Source organism: Halichoerus grypus, chromosome 8 (genome assembly GCF_964656455.1).
Source record: "Halichoerus grypus chromosome 8, mHalGry1.hap1.1, whole genome shotgun sequence".
Classification (NCBI taxonomy): Eukaryota; Metazoa; Chordata; class Mammalia; order Carnivora; family Phocidae; genus Halichoerus; species Halichoerus grypus.
Genome location: NC_135719.1, coordinates 134566193 through 134584249, shown reverse-complemented (window position 1 = coordinate 134584249; position 18057 = coordinate 134566193). Strand labels below are relative to the sequence as shown.

General features: G+C 40.7%; 1 protein-coding gene across 1 annotated transcript in view; it reads right to left on the bottom strand.

Moving 5' to 3' along the window:
• Positions 1 to 282: 282 nt before the first annotated feature.
• FLRT2 (fibronectin leucine rich transmembrane protein 2) overlaps positions 283 to 18057 on the bottom strand; it is a 94765-nt gene continuing 76990 nt past the window's right edge. Inside the window, exon 2 of the mRNA XM_036069435.2 lies at positions 283 to 5569. Within this exon, the coding sequence (XP_035925328.1) occupies positions 3182 to 5164 (1983 nt within the window). The 5' untranslated portion in view covers positions 5165 to 5569 and the 3' untranslated portion in view covers positions 283 to 3181. The remainder of the gene's footprint in view (positions 5570 to 18057) is intronic.

Genomic DNA, 18057 nt, shown 5'->3' with positions numbered 1-18057 from the left:
CTGTTAATGCATTTTTGAGGGAAGCCCAGAGCCTCTCTCTGTTCAAGCACATTTCCCCAAACAAATAGGTATTAATGACAACCCTAGGTATGAATAATGATCAATAACATCTGTGTGATCATGGCTATACCTTTTCCTTTTAGAATTGTTTCTGCACAGTGACAGTTCCCTAGCTCTGAAAGTGGCTGTGTATTATCTGATCACCTTGCTTGGTCAAATGGTATCAAGCTCTTTATAAGCCAGTCGCTTATGTATGGCTTTGTTCACAGACTTGGCCAGCACTTTCAACTGTGACTCTTGACTAATCTCAAAATATGAACCAATGACAGCAAGAGAGGCTAAAGTACAGAGTAGAACACATTCCCGTGACTGAAAATGCCAGTCAAAGCCTAATCCAACACTGATGGTTGGTTATTCAGCAGTTTTCCTAAGACACATAAGACATTACAAATCCCGTGACGTGCTTTCTATCCTGCTGTAAGTGAGAGCCCCGGGTATGTTATGACAAATGGGAGATTGATCTTAGATTTAGCAATCTCTGCCACATTATGTGCAAGATCAAAGTGAAACATATTAACTACATTCTATGTTTTCTGGAACATCTTCTAGCAAAGGAATCATTTCAAGTGACTAGGTCTTCATTGTACCAGTTAAGCCCCAAATAATTCTAGGAAACCCATAAGACGTCATAGAAACCTCTCCAACATTGGTCTTCTTGGCCCAAAGCAAAAACGTTTCAGCAGCCAAATATCACGCCGGGGTTATACAGGCAATAGAAATAAATGAGAATGATTATTTTGTGGATAAGAGAGAAAAAAACCCTCAAAAATCAAAGTACCATCATTTGAACACAGAGTTTTATCTACACAGCCAAGGGGAAGAGCACAGTGGAAGGGAATTATCCAGTTAAGTACACAAAACCCCATGTCATTGTCCTGAACGTTACATGGCTTACTGTTACGCTGATCACCTTCACAGACTGTCTTGTCCCTTCGCTGTGTGGAATTAGCTTTAAAAAAGCAACAGCCAAAATTTGCTAGCTAATATACTAAAATGGAAACCTAAGTCACTTTAGAATTAATTCAAATTAATGCATAGCTAATTTCAGCTCAACTGCGGTTTCGATTCTTGCTTCTACAACATTATAACTTCAGTTATATTTTCTGCTTATTCTGAGGGACAAGGGAGATTAAAACATATAAGTTGGGGGTACATTATTAAAGAAAATAAAGCTCTTACTATAAAGAAAAAACTTGCATAGCATTTTATACCTAAACTCTTACAAAGACACATCACAGTTCTATTTTGTTAAAAGTGAGAGAGAGAGAGAAAAGCAAAAATGATTGTGACATTAACTTCATAGGTCCCTAAAAAATGGCCAGTGGTAAAGGAAATATGCAACACGGTGAAATTTGACTTTAAAAGGAATTTTCCAAGGGTGTGTGTTTTTTAGATAATGTATGCAATCGATAGCCCTTCTACATCTAAGGGATGAAAAGGAGTAAATTATACATAGTTTGTGAAGATGGGCATTGCTTCCAAAATATCTAGAGTTAAGCACAGACATTCCTCCCTTCTCTATGCCCTCTGCTCTATGCCCCACTCTGCCAAGATTAGGGGAACAAGCCTATGTTCCCTGACTTGTTCATTTTTCATGTTATCCTGTTAATAAAAGATTGATTATCCCTCTATGATTCCCAAAGAAGAGGAACATCCAAGACTGAAAAGGAATAAATGAAATTTCAAAAATGGAACAGGATCAAAGTCAGTCCAAGGTGGAAACTCAGTATTGCTTAAAAAAAAAAAATACATTATTTCAGCCAGCTTTGATGTGTTCCCATAGAATTATTAACACTGAAAATTACTATACATTTTAAAGTGTGTAAGTATATACGGATATTTTGTGCAACCAAAACTGGCATCCAAAATTTTCTTTCAAATTTTAAGCAGAGTGGGAAAAAACAAACAAACAAATGTAGCATAAACAGCTAATTACGAAAATATATGTGAGGTGATTGGAAGACAAATTTGCGAGGGGATAAAGATATTAATTCAAGCTATTTCAACATGATACTAACACAGTCATTTGATAAAGTAGAGCAGAACTGCTGATCACTTGTTTTTGTCTAAATGGTATCAATAGTTTTTAAATAACAAGTTTAGTATATTCCAAACACTAATCTCTTGTTGGTCTAAATATCATGTTGACATAGCTGCAGTGAATCTAACCCAAATAATTCTCATTATCAAAAATAATTCCATTCAATATAATTCTTCCCGTTATTTTATTAGCCTCTTCTAAAAAAGTATTCTAGAATATATCTCTGTTGAATGTGATTCAACCTGACATATGATTTGAATAGTAACACTTTTAAAGGGAGTTTTCTTGCTGGAACATCCTACCTGTCCCTGAAGATGACCGAAATCAGACTCAAGTCTCTAACTCTGTTATCACATAGAATCAGGGAAGCATGAGGAGTGATTTTTAAGCTCCTGGTCAGAAAGCCAATGCCCGGGTTTGAAGTTCTTTTCCAAACATGTCACTTGCTGGATTCTGCCGGGTTGGGTTAACTTATCTTACAGGAACGGGCTTCCTCGTGATGCTTTTCTATATTTCCTGCTTTGGGTCAAATCAGGGTAACTACCTCCTTTCTGATATTTCAAGATTTTTAACTTCTCTTCCAGATCAGGAAGTGCAGAAATAGCATGAAGGTATCTGGGCCATTTCTTGTTTTACCCACATCACTTAGCCTACCCTGATGAGTTCATTCTAATCTGCCCTTTCATCTGACCACCGACTGTAAGAAAGGAATTTATTCTGACAGCTTCCACAGCAAAATGGTTAATGTGCATCATGAGGAAGAATCACTCCGTCTTTTGCCTTGGCGTTGGGTTCTCATTGTACAACCCTGTACAGTACTTCAGCGACTATTTTTTTTTTTAAGATTTAAAAAGCAAGGAGTTACAAAACTGTTTGTAATTAACTTGAAATAGAAAAGATAGCACTTTTTTTTTTTTTAAATCCCATTATATAGTACACCGTATAAATTACAGAGTATTCAAATGCACAAATGCATCTGGGTAACATTTATCAAATGTAATTCGCGTGTCTCTCTGTGTACACACGTGTGTGGTCGCCAGAGTCTTACTGTCCGCCTTCCTGACGCCGGGCCTCTGGCGGTCACGTGTGGCAGTGCTCCAGATCTGGAACACTGCTGTTGCAGTATCGCATGTTGTTGGGGATATGGCAGTCTGTGTAATTAATGCCCCCATTTGGGGTGTAAATGGGCTGCAGTCTGAAATCTCCTTTAAGGAGCTGATCGTTATTTAAGGAGACGATCTGAAAGCTGGTTTCGGTCATCTCCAGGATGGAATTGTCCTTCTTGGTGCCTGCCTCGCAATAGTCGTCTTTCCGCCGGCCCCGGTTGTATTTCCACTTCTGGGACGTGTAGCGCCCCTTTTTGTGCATGTGCCAGCAAAAGACACTGAGCAAGACCACGAGCACGAATATCACTGCGCCCCCGATCAGGCCTGCCAGCAGGAAAGGGGAGCCCATGCTGTGGGAAGTCGTCTGCTCATGGCTGGAAGCAGTATTGCTGCCATTGTTCAAATAGGAGGCATGGGTGGTGGCCTCAGAACAAATGGTATCTTCCACAGCTCGGTAGTTAAAAGCATCCAGGGGCACCAAACAAATCCGATAGGTGGATCGGGGCTCTAGGTTAACCAGGCTCAAGTGCTGCTTCTCACCGCTGACTATGCGTTCCTGGACGATGCCCCCTACTAAACTGTGGCCCATTTTCACCCATGTGAGTTTGTACGCCATCACAGTAAAGAGAGAGAGCCAGCTGACTTGAATGGACGTGTCGTTCACAAAATGGATAGAGAGTTGGATCCGTTCAGAAATAGGAGGTGTCACTCTTTCTCTGCCATCCCAGTCAGGAATTGTAGGCAGTCTGGCGGTGGTGGGAGTCAGGGGTGTATAGCTTCTGCTGGGGGTAGGGACAGAGAGGGTGGGGGGCTGAGTCGTTGGAGAGGCTGTACTTGGGGCCGGGGTAAAGACAGGCAGCCCAGGGGTCGTGGTGGGGCAGGACAAAAGATTCATATTCAGCTCCCTGACAGCCATCCCCCGGACTTGCTCAGGCCCTTGGCACATGAAACCTCGCACGTTGAGAGATGAAGGGATGTATTTGAGCCATTCCGTGACCCATTTAATGCTGCAGTCACAAAACCAGGGGTTATTCCGAGCAGTGAGCTGCTTCAGGTTGGAGAGATTATCAAAGACCCCTTGAGTCAGCATGCGCAGTTGGTTGTTGGATATATCCAGCCGTTCTAGCTTGCGCAGATTTGAGAAGGCTGTCAAAGGGATGTGGTTGATCTGGTTGTCCTGCAGGTAAAGCCTGATCAGATGTGTGCCTGGGAGATCGGGAGGGGGGTGGGAGAGTGAATTCCGAACAATTGAAAATTCCTTGAGCTTGGTGAGATGGCTGAAGGTGCCCTCGGCAATGCCCTTGTTGGTCAGGAGGTTGCCGTCCACAATCAGACGCTCCAAGCTCGTGAGGTTCTGAAAGGCCATGTCTGATATGACAGCAATTCGATTTTCATCCACTCTCAGCTCTTGCAAATCCACAGGAAGCCCCACAGGCACACTGCTCAGGTGATTCTTGGATAGAAACAACAGTTTGAGGCTAATAGCCTCCCGGAAGGCCCCGTCTTCCACCCCCACTGTGGATATCGAGTTGTCATCCAGGTGAAGCTCCTCGAGCTTCAAGAGCTGGGCCAGAGCGGCCCGTGAAATGGTCTGAATGTTGTTTTCCTGCAAATGGAGAACTTTGACGTTCTTGGGAAGGTTCATGGGGAATTCATCCAATTGGTTGCCATAAAGGTAGACCGTGTGCACGGACCGGACGTTGTGCAGTTCTGCAGGAAATCCAGCATTATTAATTTGGTTGTTGTGGAGGTAGAGTACGGTTACGCCCTCCGGGATCCCAAGAGGCACTGAGGTCAAGCTTCGCTCATTACAGTAGACAAAGTTCCTATCGCAGCGGCATACACTAGGGCACGCTAAGATTTTTGACACTTGTGAGTAGAGCCCCAGGGAGATGAGAAGCCAAGATTTCAGGAAAAAAGCCCCATGGCTGGGCCACTGTGTGGTCTGTAGGCCCATTTCTGAAGTACAGAAACAAAATACAAGGTGGTGGGGAAAGTAAAAAGAGGAAAAAAAAAAATATATATATATATATATATAACAAAACCAAAATGACTGGACAGGGTTCTGTTAAAGTCCAGAACTCCAACTAGAGGAAAAGTCTCAAAGGCCTGTGGTAAAAGAATTCTCCTGTGGTCTCTGGTTTTATCAGCCTATGTTGTCTTCTTTGTTACTGTCCTCCATGTGAAAAAAAAAAAAAAATTCAATAGGGAGAATTTTCCACACAGGCAATGAGTGAAGCCAAGTTATCAGCGGTCATCAGGGACCCAACTGGGCAGGCAGAACTAGAACTCCCTTCTCGTGTTGTAGATCAGTTCAGCGTTGATCAGACTCTGAACTTCTTGGTTAAGCTCAATCTGCAATCTGTTGTAGGAAAGCAAAGAGAAAAAAGTCAGTTAAGGGTCCTAATGGATGAAGTGCTGATCTAACTCTTTGCCCGTCAAGAACAATGTGCCTGGGACCAAATGACCAGAGGCAGGAGTTGGCGTAATGTGATGTTTTAAGTGACAATAATTTAGTTGAGAAGGTATTCAAGAAAGGAACATGATTCAATTATCTGATCTTCAAAGGAAAACCATACTGTTACCCTCACCCTCAGTGATCATACTGTGAATTTTACATCCCAATCAGTACCTTCTCTTAAATATCCATTTGCATATCCAAATAGAAAAGTGCAAGGCACACTGTTGAATCCACTGAATCAATAATGATGATCACCTACAAATCCAACTGGTCACATCTTGTTTCAAGATGACACAAGTGACTGAGTAACTAATACAATTTGAGGGCAAACACATGAAACCCTTTCTAGTTATAAATAAACAAATACAAGATAGGGACTGATAAGGTCGTTTAAAAAGATGTGCCCTTTTGGTATGATGCTTAGCAAAATTAAGTCAGTCAGAGAAAGAGAAATACCATATGATTTCACTCATATGCGGAATTTAAGAAACTAGATGAACACTGGGGAAGGGAAGGAAAAATAAAATAAGAGGAAAATTGAGAGGGAGGCAAAGCATAAGAGATGTTGAACTCTAGGAAACAAACAAGGTTGCTGGAGGGGAGGTGGGTAGGGGGATGGGGTACCTGGGTGATGGGCATTAAGGAGGGCACTCGATGTGATGAGCACTGGGTGTTATATGCAACTGATGAATCACTAAATTCTATCTCTGAAACTAATTTAAAAAATAAAATAAAATAAAAGATGTGTCCTTTTGATCTGACACTGAGGGAGAGGAATAAAAGTAACGCACAGAAGCATGCATGAAGGCAAAGAGATTTCTCTTTTCTTCCCCACTTTTTGCCTCTTCTTATCTTTGTCTTTCTTTTTTTTTTTTTTTTTTTAAAGATGTTATTTATTTATTTGACAGAGAGAGAGAGCACAAGCAGGGGGAATGGGAGAGGGAGAAGCAGGCTCCCCGCCGAGCAAGGAGCCCAATGCGGGGCTCGATCCCAGGGTCCTGGGATCATGACCTGAGCTGAAGGCAGACGCTTAACCGGCTGAGCCACCCAGGCGCCCCTTATCTTTGTCTTTCTCCAAAACAGCTTACGCATGAGTTACCAAGGAGAGTGACTGGACTCCAGTCCATGATACGTTTCTGTTTATTCCTTCTTTTGGGACCTCCGGGTACAGATGAGATACACCCTTCTGATCCCCTTAAGAGCTGCCAAGCTCATGACTGGGAATAAGTTATTTTTCAACACTACTACCTTCCTCACATCTGTGAGGGTTTGTTTTTTTTTTTTTCCTACTTTTTAAGAAGGACCTTCAGCAGACTTTGAAATGATAGAAGTCCCAGTTGGGGAAGTAAAGGCAATCCACAGATAGTAATCATGCCTTCCTGCTCCACAACGTGTCCTGTCTGTTTTTAGATCAGAGAGGTAAAGCAGTTAATTGAAAGGTGCTAGATTTGATTTCCTTACAAAATAAGCTAACAAGACTGGACATGGCAAGCTATGAGTTTCTTAATTCTCACCAACAGACAGAAACTCAAAACAACGTATATCTAGAAGCACACAGGAACTATTTGAAACTGTTCCCTTAGCTATCTTTAGAAAAGTAATTTAAAAAAGAAAAAAAAACCACTGTAAATGATATCTAAGTGTCAAGGATATTGTAAATTTGTTCTACAACTTAAAAAAAAAAATTGTGAACCACCTAAAAAATGCCTCTGATGACCTGAAGCAGTAAAATGCATGTTTTATTGTTCGAAAACCTTTAAAAGGAAAGGGGAGGAATAGGGAATCTTTGTCCAGGCAAAACAGACTGAGCTATGACTTTATTAAAAACCAAACATTATTTGGGGCGACTGGGTGGTTCAGTCGGTTAAGAGTCTGCCTTCGGCTCGGGTCATGATCCCAGGATCCTGGGACCTAGCCCGCATCAGGCTCCCTGCTCTGTGGGAAGCCTGCTTCTCCCTCTCCCACTCCCCCTGCTTGTGTTCCCTCTCTCACTGTGTCTCTCTCTGTCAAAAAAATAAATAAAATCTTTAGAAAAAATTATTTAATTTGTTAAAACTTACAAATATACATTTCACCACTAGACAGGAGCCATCCCCCCCAACCCCCCAGCAAAAATCTCCCTATCTGCTTAAAGAATAATTTATAATACAACTGGGATAGTTTAGGAAAAATGAGTTTAATGTCATCAGCCTGATGTCATCCTTAGCTCAGATTTCAAATTTTTAAGCCATCTCAGTGTTCCCTAATTTCTAACTACTCAAGGGTGATCCTGGTCCAGGAGTGTGATCTCAAGCTGGCAAGTTGTTGGAAAGGCGGAATCTGCATATTAGCAAGAACCGAGGGAGTTATGTTAACATTTGAGAGCATTGCCCTAAACACAGTAACATCTTATTTAATCATTCAAATGTTTTACTTCCTTAAATATAAAACAAATGCAAGAGCATGTCAAATGACTCTTTAGGAAGAGTAAGCATAAGGCATACTGATCACTTCTGTCCCCAGGAGATAGTCTCAAATTACATCTTATACATAAATGACAGCTTGTATGTGGAGTAGTGCAATGACTACACCATACACTTGGCCTCCACAGACTCTTGAAAACGTACATCTGAGTGACAAGCACTAATGCCCAGTAGGAGCTTAAAAAGTTATTTGTAATCAGGAGAGCCCACTTGATAAAGCAGGATTTATTTAAGAACAAACATTTGTTTGGTGCTATTAACATTTACTCTTCCTAAGAGGTAGGAAAGTGAGACCGAAAGAATAGAACCTAACACAGTTTCGAGTATTCCACAGGAATCTTCAACATGTGATACCAGCACACAATAAATAAAATTTCCAAGAGAGAAAAACAGCTGCTCCAGTGTTCTAAGTTCCTAAGTAAAAAGAATAGGTGTTTCTTAACTATGTTTACAAGCCAAGTTTTAAGGCCCTGGAAACAATGAGCTAATTCTTGAGGATGACAGAATTTGCTTAGAAAGTTCATCAACTAACAACCTCAAAGTAATAATCACTGGGAGATAACAAAATACTCAGATTTTGGACCTGGAAACTACCATGCTTCCAAATTATACATTTTCCATTTGCCTGCACTGTGTCTTCTGTAAGGAGGGGAAAAGCCCCATCAGCCCATCCTTTGCCCCAGGCCTTGATCTCTTGCTGATGTACTCTACTTAGGAGTGCTTATTTCGTAATTATGTAAGAAGAGGATGTGGTCCTGAAGAAATCCTCTAATAGGATTACTTCGGACAAACTGTCACTGTTTATCCACCTTAACAGAAGAAAAGTCCCATCGAGATCAGGATGTGTTGATCAGCTATGACAACTTCAGTTCCGAATGAAAACAAGCTCTCAGGGTTTTCTTTGAACTTCTTGAGAATCCCAAAAAATTACAGAAAAGAGCAGATTTGTTGTGATCCTTGGATCAATGACAGCCTATATATGTCAGCCAATATACTGTATCTTTGTTCAAATTAGTGCAAGTGTAAAATTACAAACATACAGGCAATAATGACTTTTTTTTTTTCATTTAAGTAGGCTAAAATTTCCTCTATTTTTTCAGTGCTAATTCCTACCGAATTCTAAAAGCAGAAATGCTTTCAGACCTTAAGCTGGAGACTATTCATAAAGAAAGCAGTATAGTAGAATGGTCAAAAGCACAGCCCCTGAGTTCTCATCCCATCTCTGGCACGGAGTAGCCGCAGGATCTTGACCTTTCATGCCTTCCTTTCCTCACCTGAAAAATGACGATAATAATAGTTCCTAACTCACAGTATTCTTGGGAGAATTAACTAGGATAGTATTTGCCAAAAGCTTTCATGATGCTGGACACAAGCAAGAACATAATAAATATAAACTGTTACTCTCCCTAATTATTATTATTTATGTTGTCCAAAGAGGTAAACTCTAACGTGTATTGCAAAATAAAATCACCTTAAACGTACCAAGTTCTATGCCTTTCCATATACTCCAGAATTTCTCAACCTCAGCACTATTGACATTTTGGCCTGGATAATTCTGTGTGGGGCTGCTGCCATGAGCATCCAAAAATGTTTCCAGACATGGTCCTACGTATGTCTCCTGGGGTGACAAAATCACCCCCAGTTATGAACCACTGACCCACACCATCTTAGAAGTACCTTAAAGGTTAGCATTATTATTCTAATTTTATAGAAGAAATTAGCATCGGGTTTCTAATAAATAGAACCTAAAAAAGCCTCTTGCCCAGGACACCAAGAAAACATGAAAATGTAACATGTTTGTCATTCACTTATTCAACCAGTATTTAATAGGGCACGAGAATGAGGATACAGTCTGAGGTGGAGCTAATGTGGGTTTTGGCTTCACGAGTTTGACTAAAGTCAGTGAGGGGAGAGAGAAATGAATAAGCAGGGAATTATGGTACTATGTAAAGTGTTCTAATATTAGGGTATCAAAGAATTATGGTTGTGCTTAAAGAGCTCTAACCTAGTCCCCGGGGTATCAGGAAAAATGCTGCAGGACAAGGATTGTCTATGTGATGATCTGAAGGCTAAAAAGGTGCAAGCAAGGGAAAAGATTCCAGAAGTGCTGCACATGGACCCATGCTGGTTGAAATCTGGATCAAGAGGTGAAAGTCATGGGATGCCTGGGTGGCTCAGTCGGTTAAGCGTCTGCCTTCAGCTCAGGTCATGATCCCAGGGTCCTCGGATCGAGTCCCACATCGGGCTCCCCACTTGGCAGGGAGCCTGCTTCTTCCTCTGCCTGCCACTCCTCCTGCTTGTGCTCTCTCTCTCTCTGACAAATAAATAAATAAAATCTTAAAAAAAAAAAAAAAAAAAGAGGTGAAACCCAGCCCAGCGGAGAGAAGAAATAAAACTTGGGACAGCACAGCATGTTCTCCCAACTCTTCCTGCTTCTCACTCAGGGAGTCCTGTTTCCAGAAGATAATAAACAAACCCATGTTTCAAGGTCACTAGCCATTTCCATTTATAAGTCTCTAAATATTGGGAATAAAAGATTTTGCTTTACACTATGAGTTTCAAATATTGAGAGCAAAAGTTTTCTTCTCCCCCCCACCCCTTCCTATTTGTTTGAATACTGCACTGAATATGCTTCCTTTCCAGGAAACTAGAGATTGTGAAGAATGGTTTAATGGAAGGTGTTGAGGAAAAACAGGAATTTTCACTGAAAGTAGAAAACACAGTTTCCAAAGGCTGAGTATAAATCAACACGGAACAAATGCTCTTTGGAGACCCCAAGAACCTGGCCCTGCCAGTCTGTTAAAGCTGATTGTAATGGCACAGTTATTCTGGGCTACTTTACTCTAATTTAACTCTTTTCATAGGAACTGAGACTCAAAGCATATAAATCATGTAAAAGCTTTCAGCAAAGTGTTTCTCTCCCAGTGCTAAGAAGATTTTTTTTTTTTTTTAATTAATTCCAGGAGCCTGTATTCCAGGAGCGCTTAATAAACTCAGACTCTAAAAATCATAGTTCAGAAAATAAGAATTGTCAACAAGCCCTGCTGATTGCATAATATAATGACACGAGGACAAACCCAATAAAATCTTAATGGTCTCAGCGTTGGCTGGATTGTCACAAGACAGCGCAGTGCATGAAATGCTATGAATGAGAAAGCTAACCTGAAGAAGGATTCTCTACGAAAGTTTCCCTGGGTACCTGGGACTTAGCACTTCTGGAGTTAGATAATTTATGCTTAAAATCAGACACACAGGTGCAGAATCCATAGGCCTAACTACACTACAAATGTCTCTGTTACAATCTGGAAACACTAAAACAATTTATAGATCTTGTGCACATTTCCACATCCCTGAAGATAGGTTATAAATACTGTTCCTACAACAGTCAGGAGAGTTCTATGGTTAGCGGGCCAAGGTGTGGGGATTAGCAGAGGAATTTGGGGAAAAATAAAACAATAGCTACCCCCTAACTTGAAGCCATTTTTCCATCTCATTCACTGACCCTCAACCAAGCCCCTTGAAGTTTCTCATTAGACAAATATTTTTCTTTGCTAAAACAAAGAGAAAGAAAGAAGGGAAGAGGGAGAGAAGGAGGAAAAGAGGGAAGGAAGGAAAGGAAACACTTTATATAAACAGTTGACAATTCCCTGGCTCCAGTCAGTCTCGAATTGAAAACATTAAAATTGGACCCCAAAAAAAAAAAAAAAAAAAAAAAAAGAGCTATTCTCCTGGCAAGCATAAAATTCTCTAACACATTTGAAGAGTTGTTCCCACATGGTTTCCAATACAGTTGGTTCAAATAATAAGTTTAGAACAAGCAACCAACGTTAAAAACTCAAGTGCATAAACTTTGAGGACACATTCATCATTGTCACTTGATGTTCTACATCCACTAGAGAGCCCCCACTGACCATTCCTTGGTTCCATTAAAAATCTGCATATCTGGATGCAAGACTGGGCCTTCATGGTGTTGAAACTCGGGGGTGAGCAGACACTAATAGAGAAGAATTTTACTGAGATAGCACCAATACAATTAAAGAAAAGAAATAAGTATACAGTCCATAAAGGATGGACCCCCTAGAGCCCATATCTATATATTTGTCAATCCATTTCCAAAAAAGGTACTTAACTCAATTATATATCCATCCATTCATTTGGTCGAACAAACATATACTGAGCACCTCATGTTTCAAGCAAGGAAAATAGCTGGTTTCTTAGGCTCTTATCTCTGAGACGGACTTTTTCCCATCATCTGATTCAGAGATTCTCCAACCCCAAGGGTCATCAAAAACACTAAAGGAAGATGATGGAAAAAGAGGGTTTCTAGGTACTACCCTGCAGATTTTTGGTTTGATAGGTTTTCAAAGAAGGCTCTGCATGTGCATTTTGTCAATATTCCCCAGATGGATCTGATGATCAACTACTTTAGGGCTCAACCACCCAGACACCCACTATAAGGACATGGAGGCAACTGGTTTTTCTCTTTTTTGGATCAAATTGACTTGTAAGAGGAGGAGCTGCAGATGTGGTGGCCTGGCAAGAGCAAAGGGTTTGGGGTAAGTTAAAGTTTGGTTTTGACCTGAGCTCAGCCACTCTTCAAAAGCATGACAACAGGCATTTGACTTAACCTCCTTCAGTCTCTTTGTTCATCTCAGGAGGGGATAATAAGGCTTGCTCACAAAATTGTTGGGAAGACTAGAGGTAATGCATGTGAAGTAACTAAGAATACCAAGTAGGCACTTAATAAAGTGCGCTGGGCTCTGGCGACAGGTGACCTGGATAGCTTTCTGACTTGCCAGTGGTGTTAACTTGGGCACATCGCTTCCCCTCCCTTGGCCCCAGTTAACTGATTTGTCAATTGGAGAAAATGGTAGTATTAATCTCTCACAGTTGTTGTGAGGCTGTAAATCATTTCAAGTGTTATCGAACATGTGGAACACATCCACTCATTATGTGTTGGCCATTCCCATTTTAACTTTAAAAACCAGCAATAATAACAAAAAGCTTCCTGCACAGGGAGCTTTTGTCCTGAATTTAGTAGCGAGTTGGTTCTTTTGAATCCATCAAATTTTACTTTCCTCTTTCGTTCATTGATCATAGTTCTTTCTTTTGGAGATATACACATACATCTTCCCATCCATCAACACTGCGAATATGTGGAGACATTTACTGGGTCTCTCAGATCTTCTCCTTTCCTATGTAAATGTCCCATTTCTTTCATTTGCTTCAGAATCTTAGCAATGCTGATGCCTCTGTTTCTTGATATGTGCTGCCCAGAATGGAAAACAAGACTCACATGGTGTGACCAGCACCAAGTACGGCCCAGTAAACACGTGGGGAATGCCCACTCCCTGCCAGGCATAGACCCAGTTACTAGAAAGATATCTATGGCACAGGCCCCGTGATTGAGTATCAGTTCACGTCAGATCAAATAACTCTTTGCATAAAGCTCTTTATAATTCTAAAAGCATTTTAATATGTTTCATTTCATGTAATCCCAAAACAACCCATAGGAGATATGTCTATCAACCTCACATGAAGTCTACAGAGATGAAGTAATTTGCTTGAAGCCATATTGATGGTATGAGCAGAGGATGGTATTATAAATTTTCCCTAAGAAAATACTAGCTACTGGTATGATTTTATAAATGGTCTTAGTTATGATGGTATTAAAACCAACATGCACTTCCCTGCAAAAACAAAAGTCTCTCCTTACTGATTAAATATACAAAACTATCAGTAGCCTGGCATCTGAAGTGAGTAAAACTTCCAGGATGGACTAGTTCATAAATAAAGGGTAATTATGCCCCGGAACCCACTGTCTCTTCCGCCCTGTGACTCCAGGGTTCAGCAGGAGTGGGAAACTAAGCTGCAGCTCAGCTGATGGGCAGCATCAAGGTGCCAAGGATTGGAGGAGTCTGAAGGACTTGAGGCTACTGATAGGCTTCTAGCAAAACAGACAGCAAAGTTTCCTTGCCTACTTCATCTCAAAGAACCCCAAGTTGGCTGTCACCACATTCTACAGCTTGGGAAGGTCTTTATGTGGGGCCACTGTGGCAAAAGCTGTTGAAGGAGTAAAGCTAGTCACCAACTGCCCAACACATGGCCACCTTCTGTATACTAATAGCTTGGGATGAGATGATGTAGGTATCAAGAATTCCTTGAATTCCAAGGGAAAAAAATCTGTAGAAAGTGAGATCAGTAATCTAACAAACAGTAATTTTAAGAAAGATCTTGCTAGATCATTTTTTTTTTTCATTCTGCAAAGGACCTTTTCTAAACAATCCCATAAGAACACTTGACTCCAGAAAGTCTGAAAGATTTCTTCTTCTATCTTCTGTCCTGCGAACCAAAAATGCAGTGCTCACTCTGAATACTTGTGTCCCTTTCCATGCTGCCCCCTAGTCTGTCATGACCCCAAGCATTCACCTAGAGTGGGGGAGAGGGGAATGAAAAGTCATCTTCTTTTCTTCCCTTCTTCCAACCTCCTTTTCTTTTCTTTTTCTTTTTCTTTTTCTTTTTTTTTTTTTTTTTTGAGAGGCAAGCTATGTTGGGGCAGGACAAAAGATTTGAGCTTGCTATTTACACTGGCCTTAATAATTCAACAGAAGAAATAAGCAAATGACTACAATCACTTTATGCACCACTAAGCCTCTGGTGCATTTCCAACTTGAGTTCAAATTCAGCTAAATATTCAAATACTTACTGAGTGCTAACCACTGCTAGTACAGTGCAATACTCACAGAGCCATGAGAAATAAGTCATTATTATCCAGAATTTGCAAATCTGTGACTTACTCAAATTCAAATAGTAGCAAATCCTAGCCATAGAATCCCAGTTCAGTCTTTCTGATAAAAAAGAAAAGAGGGCACCTAGGTGGCTCAGTTGGTTAAGCGATGGCCTTCAGCTCAGGTCATGATCCTGGAGTCCAGGGATTGAATCCCGCATCAGGCTCCCTGCTCAGTGGGGAATCTGCTTCTCCTTCTGACCCTCTCCCATTTTATGATCTCTCTTACTCTCTCTCTCAAATAAATAAATGAAATCTTTAAAAGAAAAAAAAAAGAAAACAATTTGGTGCTCTTCCCACCACATTCGCCTCCTATCTTATTGGTTTAGGGTGTACAATCTATTATTTCAAAAATTCTTCTGCCCATTATTCTTTCATTGCACCTTGAATCAAGCAAACAAATCCACCCAATCACAAGCCCAATCTCCCCTGAGCTTTCCTGAGTTTCAGATTCTCACCAGAGAAAGTCACCTAATAACACCCATGAGGTCTACCTTAAATAAGAAATCACTAACCTACAGTGAGGCCGCCCCCCATCTAGCAACGCTGTTCTACTTCTCTGGAAACTTCTCCCTCATTCTCCTCAAAGATGGAGTCAGTCTTCACTCTCCTTAAATTCCCTAACTTCTCCTTTCACTTTCAGTAGACAACCATGACTTTAATCTGAAGATGAGCAGAAGACATCAGACAGGATCTCCCATGTCTTTCTGTTGCCAAACATCTGAGTCCTCTGCGTCTGCACCCACTTTCTTTTCCTCAAAGGCTGACCACTCCATCTCTCTTGTTGAGCCCTTGCCCCACAGGCCTCTCTAGAATATATCTCTCTATGTTCTCCTTCCCTGTGTATCAACCTCTCTGTCTCAAACTAGATCTATTTTTAAACATTCTCTGGGGGTGCCTGGGTGGTTCTGTCGGTTGGGTATCTGACTCTTGATTTTGGCTCAGGTCGTGATCTCAGGGTCATGGGATCAAGCCCCGAGTGCAACTCTGTGCTCAGCGCAGAGTCTGCTTATCCCTCTCTCTCTGTCCCTCCCCTTCTAGCACTCTCTCTCTAAAATAAATAAATAAAAATCTTTAAAAAATAAACATTCTTTAGTATTTTCCACTTAAAAAAATAATCACCCCCCTCCAGCTGTTGCCCCATTTCTCTTCTAACATTTAGCCAAACTTCTAGAAAGATTGGTTCATAATCGAATCTCTGTTTTCTCACCTCCCACCCATTTCCCACCATCACTCTCCACACTGGTTCCTGTCTCTACTTTCACACTAGCATGTCTCACTGACATCAATTATCAGTCCTGGGTTGGTAAATCCAAAGGGCTCTTGCCTGTCTTCTTTTTTCTTTATCTTGCAGCATCATTTAGACCTGCTGTGCATGCCGTTCCTGAACCATTCTCAATCTCTGGTAGCTATGACATCATAGTCTGTTGGTTTTCCTCCCATTCCTCCTATTTCCTATTTTGCAGGCTTCCTCTCCTCAATCTAGGCATTCAGTGTGAGTCCAATAAGCTTGGATCCAGGTGCTCTTCTTCTTCTCTTTCTGTAGGACATGGCAACCAAGCCCTAAATTTAAATTGTCTCCTGTATATGCAAATAAATCACAAACTACAGTCTCCATCTTAGCCTCTCCTCTTAGCTCCTTACCTGTACAGCTAAACACCCACTTGACTTACTCATTTCAGTGTTTTAAGGGCATTTTTAACTTAGCATTTGCAGTTTCAGACACTTTTTTTAAGAACCTTCCATACACTGACTCATAACAAAGCAATACATTTGGTACCGTTACTACCCCCACGGAGAGAAGGAGCCCCAAGTTAGGTAGCTTCTCCAAAGCCGATCATGAGATAAGGGACAGGGAGGAACAGAATTTGAACTCAGGCATGAGCCGCAGAGCCTTGCTCCTAACCCCTTTCTTGCTTCCCTGTAAGCTCTACGTGGGCAGAGGTTGGACTGCTTTTGCTCACTACTGTTTCCCCAGAGCCTACAAAGGCAGATGTCAGACATTCAAGAAGTGTTTATAGAATAAATAGATGAATCAAAAAGCAACCTTCAGATGATTACTTTGCTTGAAGAGGCAGTCTGTAAAAACTCTTTGACAACTTCAATCTGAGGTCTCATAAAGAAACACCAAGCTAATATTCTGGAAAAGGCTTCAAAGGCTTTAAGCAACCCTAACCTACCTGGAGAGACTGAGAGATAGGTAGAGAGATGGACGAATAGTCTTCAAATACAAAGAAACTAGATGACCTTAGAAAAGGGCATAAAACATGCAACTAGAAAATAATTGTAATTGCCATAGCACTATAATTGTTTTGCAAAATACATCAAATTCTGTGCTCTTATCGACTGAAATGGGGTCAGCCTGACCCATTATTACAAACTTGGTTTGATGAAAGGCATGTCTAATCACCCTAGATACCTAACTTTTCAGTTCTATGATGATTGTGACCCGAATTCAGATAAGTCCTTATGGTCTACTACAGAAACTCTGTGTTTCTTAAAAAAAAAAAAAAAAAAAAAAGAAGAAAAAGAAGAAAGAAAAAAAAAAAAGGAAAAGAACAACAACAACAAAAAAACCCAAAACAACGACAACAAAAAACCCAAGTATTCCTTCTCATATAATGCCAATAGCTTATAAATATTTACACAAATTTCAATGTGACAGTTCAACTGTGCTTTAATTGCACACCCCTTTACCATTCCACATAGTTAGAACCCATACAAAATAGGTTGGGAACTTTAAGAGCTATAAAAAAGCTCATGAAAAAAATAAACTGAATCCAAAAATATAAACATGACCCATTTTCCCACCAAAATATTGCACCACATATGTAATATGCATAATGAAACAGAAAATCTTGTTGTCTCCTTCACAAAGAGAATATAGATTTCAGTCAGTGATATTGATCAGGCACATGAAATGAAATTACATAGTGTGTATTTGCAGGTGAGTTACCTGGTTTTGAGTTTAAAAAATGAAAAATTCATTGCATAAGCGTATTTTAGTATCATAGGGATGGCTCTGAATGTAAATGGTATAAAATTTCCTCACTGAATAAACAGGTTCTACAGAGCGCCTCCTCGTCTTCTGAACACCTGTCACACTGAAGTGTCAGGCTATGTTCAGGGGACTATTTCTG